This window comes from Vipera ursinii (genome assembly GCF_947247035.1).
Source record: "Vipera ursinii genome assembly, chromosome: 3".
Classification (NCBI taxonomy): domain Eukaryota; kingdom Metazoa; phylum Chordata; class Lepidosauria; order Squamata; family Viperidae; genus Vipera; species Vipera ursinii.
In genome coordinates, this window is record NC_139516.1 from 211982617 (window position 1) to 211994657 (window position 12041).

Consider the following 12041-nt stretch of genomic DNA (forward strand, 5'->3'; position numbering starts at 1 on the left):
ACATCTATCTCCCACGGCAACGCCTGAACGACTTTGCTGGCACTTCCCACCCACCCCACCCCCGATTTTCTAGGCCTGGTCAGCCTGTGCAGGACTCCTCCCTGAAATGGAAATGGGCGGAGCATCGATCCCAGCGTTCCCCCCCAACACCCCCCCCCGGGACTGTGGAGACCCTCCCTTCCCCATTACTCTTCCTGCTCCGGGTCCCTTCCAGCAGAGAGCACCACCTGCAGGGTCAGGATCCAGAGAGGTGCTGGCTGCGGCCCCAGAGCCAGCCTCTAGGTTTCCGTCAGTCAATCAATCAGAACAGAGCTGGGAGGGACCTTAGAGGTCTTCTAGTCCAGCCCCTTGCTCAGGCCGGAGACCCTATACCGTTTCAGACAAATGGTTGCCCAGTCTCTCTTCCTAAAGACATCCAGTGTTGGAGCAGTCACAACTCCTGAAGGTCAAGCCGTTCTACTGGTTAATTGATCTGGGATTATAGAATAACAGAGTTGGAAGGGACCTCGGAGGTCATCTAGTCCAGCCCGCTGCTCAGGCAGGGGACCCTACACCATTTCAGGCAAATGGCTGTCCAGTCTCTTCTTAAAAACTTCCAGTGTTGGAGCATCGGCCGCTTCTGGAGGCAGGCTGTTCCACTGGTTAATTGTTCCAGGTTGCTTCTCTCCTTGGTTACTTTCTGTTGTTTCTCGTCCTGCCTTCAGATACTTTGGAGAATAGGTGGACCCCCCTCTTCTTTGTGGCAGCCCCTCACGTTCCCCGTAGTTCTTCTGTTGTCTAGACTGGCCATACTCAAATCCAGCAACACTTCTTCATATTTTTGTCTCCAGGCCTTTAATCGTCTTAGTTGCTCTTCTTTGCACTTTTCCCAAATCTCAACATCTTTTCTGTGTTGCGGTGACCAAAACTGGATGCAGCATTCCGGGTTTGGCCTTATTAAGGCTTTATAAACCGGTACTAATACTTCACGTGATCTTGATTCTATGCCTCTCTTTATACAACCCAGGATTGTATTGGCTTTTTTGGCTGCTGCCGCACACGGCTGGCTCGTCTTTAGGTGATCTAGGACTCCGAGGTCCCCCTCGCAGTTACTGTTTTTGAGTCAGGTCTCGCCTAATCTGTACTTGGACCTTTGGTTTTTCCTGCCCAGGTGTACAACCTTGATTTTCTCCACATTAAATTTCCTGCTGTTGGGCAGGCCCAGGGTTCAAGTCTCTCAAGATCTCGGGGCCGGGCCCGTCGTGATGCAGGTAACAAGCGGGCACCTGTCTCAGCCAGGAGGCCAGAACCCCTCCTTGCCAATTTTTAATTGCCTGCCCATCTTACATTGTTACACAATGGACATATCCTCATCTTCATCTTCATAGATCTCGGGGGGGGAATGGCGGACGACATGGAGCGTGGAGAGGTCCTCACACTCAAAATAGTTGAGGTTCAGGTAGCGGGCAATGCGGCGTCCAAGGGTGTCGACCAGCTGGTTGTGGGGGAGAGAAAAAAGTCAGGACTGAGCAACAGCCATAGCAACAGCACTTCAGACTTATATACCGCTTTACAGCCCTCCCTAAGTGGTTTACAGAGTCAGTGTATTTCCCCCCAACAATCTGGGTCCTTGTTTTATCGACCTGAGAAGGATGGAAGGCCGAGTCAACCTGGAGCCCCATCTGGATTGAACTGCTTGTAGTGGGCAGAGTCAGCCTGCAATGCTGCATTCTGACCACAGGGAGGGAGGGAGGGAGGGAGGGAGGGAGGGAGGAAGGAAGGAAGGAAGGAAGGAAGGAAGGAAGGAAGGAAACAATAGGACTTAGTGTCATGGTTTCAATAGATGAAACCCATCAAAAGAACTTCAAGGCAAAATTCTTCCTTAAAGAACAATTAATTCAGGAAACAAAGTATCGGCACTACATAGTTGGACCCCAAAACTAAATTCCCTTCCCCCAGATACAAAGTAACAAAGTGCAATTCCCACCCCCAATAAGCTGTCATAGATCCCATTCTCCAATTCGCCTAAAACGTGGGCTTTCTCCCCAACTCCTCAGCCTGCCAAAACGCTACCAGCTCGTCCTTGGGCTCCCACAAGCAGCGTTATTGTTACGGCTAACAGCTCAAGCTTCTGCACCTGATTTCTAAATACCAGAAAAAGCCCGTTAAAAGCAAAGAGAAAATGGCTGCAGTTTTCATCAGTTGTCAGAGCGGGAACATCCAATGTTCACAGCGTTGACACTTAGACTTATATATCACTTCATAGTGCTTTGCAGCCGACTCTAAGCAGTTTACAGAGTCAGCCTCTTGCCCCCAATAATCTGGGTCCTCGTTTTACAGACCTTGGAAGGAGGGAAGGCTGAGTCAACCTTGAGTCGGTGAGACTTGAACTGCTGGCTGTGGGCAGAGTCAGCTTGCAATACACTACTCTTACCACTGCACCACCATGGCTTCCTTCCTTTCTTCTCCTTGTTTCCCTTCTCATCTTCCTTCCTTCCTTCCTCCATCACTCCCTCCCTCCCCAAACAATAGCACTTAGACTTATATACCGCTCCACAGTGCTTTAAAACGCTCTCTAAGTGGCTTACAGGGTCAGCATATTTTCCCCCAACAATCTGGGTCCTCGTTTTACTGACCTCGGAAGGATGGAAGGCTGAGTCAACTTTGAGCTGGCCAGCATCGAACTGCTGGCAGTGGGCAGGATTAGGCTGCAATACTCCGTTCCAACCACTGGGCCCCCAGGGCTCTCTAGCAGACGCCAGGCCAGAGACAAAAGGGTCCTACTCGCACCCCTTCCCCTCCAGATCCCCCCCTTGGGCTCCGTGGAGGGTCTGGCTGGCGTTTCCTGCCGGCCAGAGGGAGGCACCCTGGTCCCTGCAGTAGGTGGCCCATATGAGTTGGGTTGTCCCTTTCCCTGTGCTCTCTGGGATGCTTGGACTACAGTTTCCATGGTCCTCAGCCAGCATAACCCCACCATTCCTTTAGAGCCATGACTGCGCCCCCCCCATGCCTTCAGCAAGTGTGACAAGAAACATCACCTTCCTTTTGGCCTCGGGGATTTTACAGGGTGGTGTCGCTTCCTTCGTTACTGGGATTCTTGGAAAAGCAGAATCCAAAATGGGATAAAACTGGTTCCCAGTTTCCTCAAGATGAGGATGAGGAGGAGAATGCCAGCTGGAGAGGAGCTTTGGGTTTTAAGACCAAAGTCTAGTAAGAGCACAAGAATCACTGTGGCCGCCCCAGCTCTCTTGGGGCCCCCAAAAACCGTCCCTCTGGCTCGCCATCCAACGACCAGTAGAGCCCCTCTGAACTGAAGCATGTCAGCCTGTGTCACTAGCGTGTGTTGGGGTCCAGAGGCGGCAAACGAAACAGAAAAGGTGCCGTGCCTGAGCACCAGGGGCCTCTTCCAGGAGGGTGGGGGGGCTGAGGTTTGGGGGTGCTCAGGGAGGGTGGCAGAACGGCCAGAGGCTCTGAGGGCTGCTGCCTCTTTGTGCCACCCTAGGCTAAGGTCTCCCGGGAAAGGGGCGGCCAGGGGCAATGGGGAGGGGGCAAACAGAGCTGTCCTCCTCCCTCCTGAATAGCGCAGCCCCACGGAAGGAGGGGGGCTCCCTCAGCTCGGCAGGGAGGGGGTCTCTCTCTCTCTCAGCGGCTGCACAGACAGACCCTAAAAAACCGGATGCAAAATTAACGCCCCTCCTCTGCCCTTGGGATGGTCGCGGCCAGGCTGGCCCCGGGATGATAAGCCGGCTTCTCCCAGGGGGCTGCGGGGGTCAGGGTGGGGGGGGTCTTTCCAACTGGAGCAAAGGATGGGCGGGGGGAGGAAACCTCAGGATAGAGGAGCAGCGGGTTGTGGCAAGGTGGGGGGAGAGGCTTGGCAATCTGCTTGGCCCCCTCCTAAACACACTCCCTGTCACTCACATCCCACAAGGAGCCTGCCCAGCTCCTACTGGCTGGGGAGCATGGGAGGTGTGGTCCAACCTGCTAGGAACATCCATTCATGTTTTTATCTGCTGTGTTTGGCAATGGATGATTGTAACGTTTTCACAGTTTTTTTATGTTGTAAGCCCCCAGAGTCCTTGGGTATGAGATGGGGGCAATAAATTTTATCAAGAGAGAGAGACAGACAGATGACAGATAGATATAGATAGAAATAGATTGATGATAGGTACATAGAGAGAGCAATGGATAGGTAGGTAGGTAGATGGATAGATAGATAGATAGATAGATAGATAGATAGATAGATAGATAGATAGATAGATGATAGATAGATGGATAGATGGATAGATAGATAGATAGATAGATAGATAGATAGATAGATAGATAGATAGATAGATAATGATGAATGGATGGATGGATGGTCGGATGGAGGAAGATTGTCTTGACGCATTACATTTCCACACTCAAAATGGAGCGGCCTTCAGGACGGGTGAGGCCAGCTCGCCAGTTGCTGGAAGGATCGGGGAGGGTCTGGACTTCCAGCCACCTGCCTTGACCCTCTTGCTGCCCCACGGAACGGCCTCCCAGCCCTGCTCTCTTCTCCCCAGCTCTCACCTCATAGTTCTTGGTCAAGCGGAGCAGGGTGAGGACCTCCAGCCGGTAGCCGTTGATGATGAGGCTGTAGAACAGCTTTCCATAGGCTGGAAGAGGAGGAGGACAAGGCCACGTTGAGCCCCGGGGCCTTCAACAGATGCTTTCATGCCCGGCCAAAGGCCTCGGCAGCTGCCCTTTGGTCAAGAGCACCAAGACCCCCCACAGAGGCTTTGAAGTTCCTTCCTGAGGCTGACCAGGAGCAGTGGCAGTAACTTTGGAGTAACTTTCAACCATGGTTGCAAGCAAAGAGACCAAAAGTAGACCATGGTTTCTTCACACCACCCCAAAGCCACGGGTGGTTGGGATTTATGACCCAATGTAGCTTGTGGCCCTGGTTTGTTACGCTTTGGTCAACAAACTGCTTTGGTTCCTTCCGTTCATTCATGCTAGTGACTTAACCTGGTTTCCGAGTTAACTCATTTTCCAGGCTTAGACAATATACTGCATGACAGGCTAATATAGGCTGATATATTGCATTATAGGCTAACTAGAATTCCTGGATTCTCACAATGTGCTAAACCGGGGGTCCCCAAGCTTGGCAACTTTAAGACTTGTGGACTTCGACTCCCAGAATTCCCTAGCCAGCATGCCTAGTCCACAAGCCTTAAAGTTGCCAAGCTTGGAGACCCCTGTGCTAAACCACCCCTAAACCAAGAAACCGACAACTGACAACGCTTAGCACATTGCACTTGGTCTTTCACTGCCCAGTTAAGCCCGGCCATGGGCAAACTCATGTGGGGGTCCCGAGTATTGCAGGCCCCTCACCTCCTGGTTTTGGTGCCTTAGATCCCCCCAAAACGTACTTTCTAGTGTTGACCTTTTGGGAAGGGGTCTTGCATGCATTGGCCAGAGGTTTGCTAAATGACGTGGAGGCCAGGGGTCACTTCCTGCCACGAGCCACGCCACTCTTCACCCCAAAGCAAAGGTTTGTTGGACGAGAAAGGAGCATCTGGGTTGGGCGGGGGGGGCGACATCCCAGGGGGGGTCAGAAAAAAGTGGGGGTGCAAATGAGTGCAAGGCAAGGTGTGTGGGTGGAAATGGCCAGAGGGGCCGTCTTTGTGGAGGACCAAGGGGGAGTGTTAGGTCTCCTCTGAGGTCTGAGCCTGGTGGGCAAGCAAGGTACAGCTAGTCAGTTCGTTTAGGGACCGCTCAAAGTTACAACAGCCCTGAAAAAGTGATTTATGGCCATGGTTTCACACTTAATGACCATCACAGCCTCCCCCTGGTCACATAATCAAACTTTGGACACTTGGCAACTGGCTCCTATTTACGACGGGCACAAGAGGTCACGTGATCCCCTTTCACGACCTTCTGACCAACAAAGTCCATGGGGAAGCCGGATTCACTTAACAACGGGGTTACTCAGTTAACAACTGCCAGGATTCCCTAAAGAACCGTGCCCGTTCTTTAGGGAATCCTGGCAGTTCTTTTTTTTCTTTTTCTATTTTAGCTTTTTTATATATATTTAATATTACTAAGGTTTGTTTTATCCTATACAAGCTAGAGAGTGATGGATTTTAGAGTTTATGGTTTTTAGTATATGGTTGATTATGATTGGTTTTTTTATATATATACCTTGTATTTAGCTCTGGGAAGTCGGGGGGGGGAGGGGGGAGGGGGGAGAGGGAGGGGGAGGGAGAGGGGAGGGGGAGGGGGGATTGTTAAAGATAAACTGTATGTTAAAACTTTTCAATTAAAAAAAAAGAACCGTGCCCGGGAACATCGCAAAACGGAGAAAAAATTCACTTAACAAACGTTTCGCTTAGCAACAGGGGTTTTGGGCTCCCTTGTGGTCGTAAGTCGAGGTCTGTCTGCACTTTGGGACAGGGAAAGGAGCTGGGCCCCGTGGGGGGAGGGGTACCGTCTCGCTGGGCGACCGTCCGGACGTAGATCTGGTGCAGGGGCCCCTCGTGCCACAGGATGTCTCGGATGTAGAACTGGTAGACCTGCCGGGCGTGGCTGATGATCAGGCGCCGTTTGCAGAGGTTGCTGATCACCAGCCAGAGGCTGGACACCAGGCTGAAGATGAAGAAGGCGGAGAGGTCCTGGTAGGCCTGGAAGGGAAGCGCCCTGGTCAGCCCCCTGGCCCTCTGGGTCCCCGGGAGTCCCCAGCAGGGGGAGGGGGAGGAGGGTTCCCCACTGGGTGGGTCCTCGGTGCTCTCTGAGCCGGGTGGGTTTCTTGCGGACGTTTCATGACCCAAACCAGAGAACACCATCAGTGCTAGAAGGGAAAGAGCTTGGGGGTGAGGGAGGAGGAGGAGGAGGAGGAGGAGAACTGTGGGGTCCCTGGTGCTCTCTGAGCTTGGCCGCTTTCTTGCACACATTTCATGACCCAAACCAGAGAACACCATCAGTGCTAGAAGGGAGGGGTGTTTGGGGAGAGGAGGAGGAGGAGGAGGAGGAGGAGGAGGAGGAGGAGGAGGAGGAGGAGGAGGAGGAGGAGGACTGGTGTTCTTGGTGGTTCCTCAGCTTGCAGATGTTTCATTACACAAATTAGGTAACATCAGTGCTAGGAGAGAGAAAACCTTGATATGACCTAGTTGGGTAATACAATCTGTTAGAAAACAACCAAGCTCAGAGAGCAGAGATCTCTTCCTCCTCCTCCCCCCCTCCTCCACTCCACAAACCCCCCTCCCTTCCAGCACTGACAATGTTATCCAGGTTTGGGTCATGAAACGTCTGCAAGGGAACCACCATGGTTGGAGAATTCCCCCCCCCCCAGAAGAAACCCACCCAGTGGGATTCACCACTTGGAACCCCGGGCAAACCTTTCCTTCTTTCTCCCAGCTCCTCAGCAACAGGAACCGCTTGGGTCCTCAGCATGCATCGCAAGTGGGGCACCCAGAGTCAGCATTCAAGGGAGGGGCGTGCGGAGGGGGGGTTGCCGCAGAATTGCAGCCCAAGGCAGATCCAGCCTGCTCCCCAACAGCTGGGTCCCTCCAGAGGTTTGGGCCTGCAACCCCCAGGCTTTCTGGCCCTCTTGGCTGGGCCCCAAACGGCCCAAAGACTTGGCGTGCCCGGTGAGCAAGGCGGGCCCCCCCCCGAGGATGGGATTGGAGGTGAACCGAGGGGAGTCCCGGGGGGCTCAAAGCAACGAGGATGACCCACCGCAGACGTTTTGAAGTAGAAGATGCTGGCGACGACAGAAATGACGAAGCAGAGCAGCCCTTTCCCAATCGTGTCCTTGTAATACTCCATCACAAACACTGTGGGAAGACACAGCGTCAGGGCGGCACTCGGCTCCTGCCCGGGGGGAGGGGTCATCGCCCCAGGGCTGCCCCCTTCCCACCCCCAGGCCAGCACCTGCAAACTCACAAAATCAGCCAGGGGTAGGCAACCTTGGCTCTTTATGACTCGTGGACTTCAACTCCCAGAATTCCTCAGCCAGCCATGATGAGGGGAAGGAAGAGATTTCCCAGCTGAGCCAGGCTGGCTCAGGGATTCTGGGAGTTGAAGTCCACCAGTCATAAAAGAGCCAAGGTTTCCCACCCCTGGATGCAATTGAAATTCTCTCTCCTATCTGACCACAAAGGAAAAAAGCCCCCACGTCCCCTCTGTGCAACTGGCTGCTCTCTTGATGTCGGGTGCTTTCTTTCCTCGGAGATGGCCCACCCATGGGCGGCTGCTTCGAGGAGCTACGGAGAGCCAGTACTGGACCAGAGATTGGGGACCCCTGACCTGAGTGATGGAGGGGCTCCATAGACATTGAACTACATAGTTACTCAGTGGGTAACTTTGCAAGACAGGCCTCCTTCGATGTAAAAACTGCCACATCTCTGTCTCTCCAGGTGTATCAATCAACCCCAGCCAAGCCTGACTCGGGGGCCCTTGCCCAGCCCCCACTCCCGCGGGAAACGCCTTACCTTTGGGCTGCTGCAGCTGGAAAGGGAAGTACTTGTTCTCCTTGAGCTGCTGGTGCAGGTATTCCTCCGAGTTGACCAAGCAGCAGTACCAGAGGGCCAAGGGGCCCCTCAAAATGGACCTGAGGATCATCCTGCCAGCCCCCCGGGTTGGGGCTGCAGGGTCCTGGGCGGAAGGAAGGCAGGAAGAGCTGAGCGGAGCTGCTTCAGGGAAGGAGATGCCCAGAGGGAGGGGCAACACTGCCAGGGCAAGGATAGGACCCCCCAACGCCCTCAGATCAGGATAGGGAGTAGCCCCTGGGCAGGAGGGCCTGTCATGGACCCTGAGCCCCTTGGCACACCCCAGGAAAGCCCACCCTGCAGGTCGACACGGCCCTGAAGCTGTCCAGGGAACCCTTCCCCCCTTCTCCCCCCCCCCAAAGCAAGGGAAAATAGTAGGCAGCCTTTCTCTCTGATCCAGAGGACCCGGCAGAGGCTCAGCAACATGGGTGGGGGGGCTGGCAGCCGCCTACCTGCAAATGGACGCTGGGTGATCTGCAGAAAGAGGGCGAGGGCAGCCCTTGGGCCAACAGAGGCTCAACAGTGAGTGGCCCTCGGGCGCTTGCACGGGCACCAAGGGTCGCCCACTGCCCGTCTCTCTCATGAGGATGCACCAGCCCCCGCCCTGGCAACGGCGAGCAACAGAATGCCATCTCCACGGCAACCAGGCCCGCAGTCCCCGGCCTTCAGGAAGAGGGGCCGCCAGGGACAGATACACCCATTATCCCCTCCCCCCCCGTTGAACCCTGACAAGTCTATTGCAGCAATCACAGCTTGGCCCCCTTGCAAGCAGGTCCGAAATTTATACATTTGTACCTTTACAAGTAGTCCTCAACTTATGACTGCAATTGAGCCCAAATGTCTGTCACTAAGCGAGACAATTAATTGGATTTTGCCCCATTTTACAACCTTTCTTGCCACCGTGGTAAAAAGTGAACCACTGCAGTTGTTGAGTTAATAACCCGGTTGTCAAACGAGTCTGGCTTCCTCCATTGACTTGGCTTGTTGGAAGTTGTGAAAGGGGGTCACGTGACACTGGGACCGTCATAAGTACGAGTCAGTTGCCAAGCGTCTGGATTTTGGTTCCGTGAAGCTGGGGAGGCTGCAACGGTCGCTCAGTATGAAAACTGGTCACGTCACTTTTTTTAGTAGTGTCGTAGCCTTGGTCACTAAATGAACGGTTATAAGTTAAGGACTACCTGTCATATATTACATATACAGTATGAAAGAAAAAATGGTTAACAGGTTAAACAGCAGCAAAGTCAAAGTTCAAAGCACTGTTAACAGTCTGTTACTGTAGTTGATTCCTAGAAAGTCTACAGTCCAGGGCTAGGCAACCGTGGCTCTTTTATGATTCGTGGACTTCAACTCCCAGAATTCCTGAGTCAGCATAGCTGGCTCAGGAATTTTGGGAGTTGAAGTCCACAAGTCTTAAGGTTGAGGACCCCCGGATTAGAGATCAAATCTTGGACGTGACAATTCTCTGAAAAAATGGCTGGCTTAGGAATTCTGGGAGTTGAAGTCCACGAGTCGTAAAAGAAGCAAGGTCGCCTAGCCCCGGTCTACACGGTTTCTTACTGTATTTATCACAGATCACCCCAATCCTCCTTAACTCTGAGTCCAGGGTCCAGTACCCTTGTCTGGTTCTTAATAATGAAATATTTCCTTAGGTTGGGAACTTTCCCAATAATTGCATATCGTTTCCAAAGTTATAAATATCTCTGCAATAGATCCTTGGTGGAGCAGTGGGCTGATGCCTCCTTAAGTAACACCAGCTGCCTGCAATTAGTGCAGGTTCGAGTCCCACCAGGCTCAAGGTTGACTCAGCCTTCCATCCTTCCCAGGTAGGTAAAATGAGGACCCAGATTGTTGGGGGCAATTAAGCTGACTTTGTAATAATGCCGCTTGGGGGGGGGGCCGAAGCCCTAATAAGCAGGCATATACATAGAATGAAGGCTATTGCTAAGCTTGTAAGCCGCCCTGAGTCTTCGGAGAAGGGCGGGGGATATAAATAGGATTAAAATAAATAAATAAATAAATAAATAAAAACATCCATTTCTGTTCTTTTTAGATTTTCATCTAGCTTTGCCTCTATTTAATTTTTTTTACTTTTGTTTTTTGTATTTTAAGCTTTGAATAAAATAAAACTGAACAAGTAAAAAAAAGGAACGGGGCCACACGAGAAGGACCCTCCCCCACCCACCCCGCCTGCTGCTCACTGCCCTTCCCCCTTAGGGCGAGCTGCGGTGGTGGAAATGGGGTCTGCCTCCAAAGCGGGAGAAGGCGCTGCTGAGAGGGCCAGGAAGGACCCAGAGGGGGCCGGAGGGGCCTACGAGCACAGCAGAGCAGTGGGAGGACCAGGTGTGTGTCCCTCTTGACGCCAACGAGGCTCCACCGAGTCTCGGGACAGGTTTCAAAGTTCGCATTTACAATCCTCTCCCTTATTTTTCCAAACCCAGGGAAGCTCAGGATGGAAAAAGGAACTACTACCCCTCACTGCCTCTGACAGCACCTTCGGACAGTCACGTTATGCACTCAACCGTAGTTACTGTTAGGCATATGGTGTTAGCCTACAATGTTGGGTTGAAAATATATTAACCATAATGCTATGGCTTTAAGTTGTTAATTGGCCAATGGGTGTGTAAGTGTTCTCATGGCCATAAGAGGAAGCTAGGAACGTAGCTTCTCTCTCTCTCTGAATTCACTGATCTCTACTGTTACTGTTTTTGCTCTGCTGTTGGTTTACTACTGTTGTAACCTAAACTGTGTATTTGACCTCTGGACCGGTAAGAAGACTTTGTAGCTTGGACTGTTGCTATTGTTTATGACTTGGACTGTTTATTTTTTGACTGTGCATTTTTGTTCTTACACCACCTCAAAAGTAAACTACTTTTTGTTTTTATAACTCAGTGTATTCCTGTGTGTGACTTTTACTACTCTCAGTACCCTTCCTTGTCTGTGCAACTCTTTGGTAGCACAAGGAGACCTCTGCACAACTAAATTCCTTAACAGTTACAATAGGGCTTATTGAATAAACATTTAGCTACATTCACGTTTATTGTCTGAGTTCCCAGTCTAGTTAATGTAGCTTCTCAGCAATGATTTCTTGAGGGGGGTCCTTGGTGGTCTGTGAGCTTGGTTGCTTTCTTGCAGCTGTTTCATCTTAACTTCCCCAGTGCACTGATGGTGTTACCTAGCTGGGTAATGAAACGTCTGCAAGGAAACAACCAAGCTGAGAGAACACCAAGGACCCTCAGTCCTCCCCCTCCTCTCCTCAGACCTCACTTCCTTCTGGCACCGATGCTGGTCATGAAACGCCTGCAAGAAAACCACCCAGCTCAGGGACCACCAAGGACCCCTCATTTCAACCCTGAGCTACAAATATTCCCCTTTATCAACAGCTTCTTGCTCTGCATGAAGCAGGAATCCACCCACCGTGGCTTATGCATGTTTAAAACCTATGCCTGGATTCACACAGGGGCTTAAACGTGGTTTTTGCTTATACACTGATTGCCAGAGCCATTTGTCTGAAATGATATAGGGTTTCCTGCCTGAGCAGGGGGTTGGACTAGA

The 12041-nt window shown here is 52.1% G+C and overlaps 1 protein-coding gene across 1 annotated transcript; it reads right to left on the bottom strand.

Moving 5' to 3' along the window:
* Nucleotides 1-1030: 1030 nt before the first annotated feature.
* Nucleotides 1031-8779, bottom strand: TMEM249 (transmembrane protein 249). Its single transcript, XM_083357914.1, has 5 exons — nt 8433-8779; nt 7678-7775; nt 6431-6623; nt 4531-4616; nt 1031-1474 (listed from the first exon to the last, which is right to left on the bottom strand). The coding sequence occupies exons 1-5, from the start codon at nt 8560-8562 to the stop codon at nt 1331-1333; spliced, it is 651 nt and encodes a 216-aa protein (XP_083214040.1). The 5' UTR covers nt 8563-8779; the 3' UTR covers nt 1031-1330.
* Between the last annotated feature and the right edge of the window lie 3262 nt (nt 8780-12041).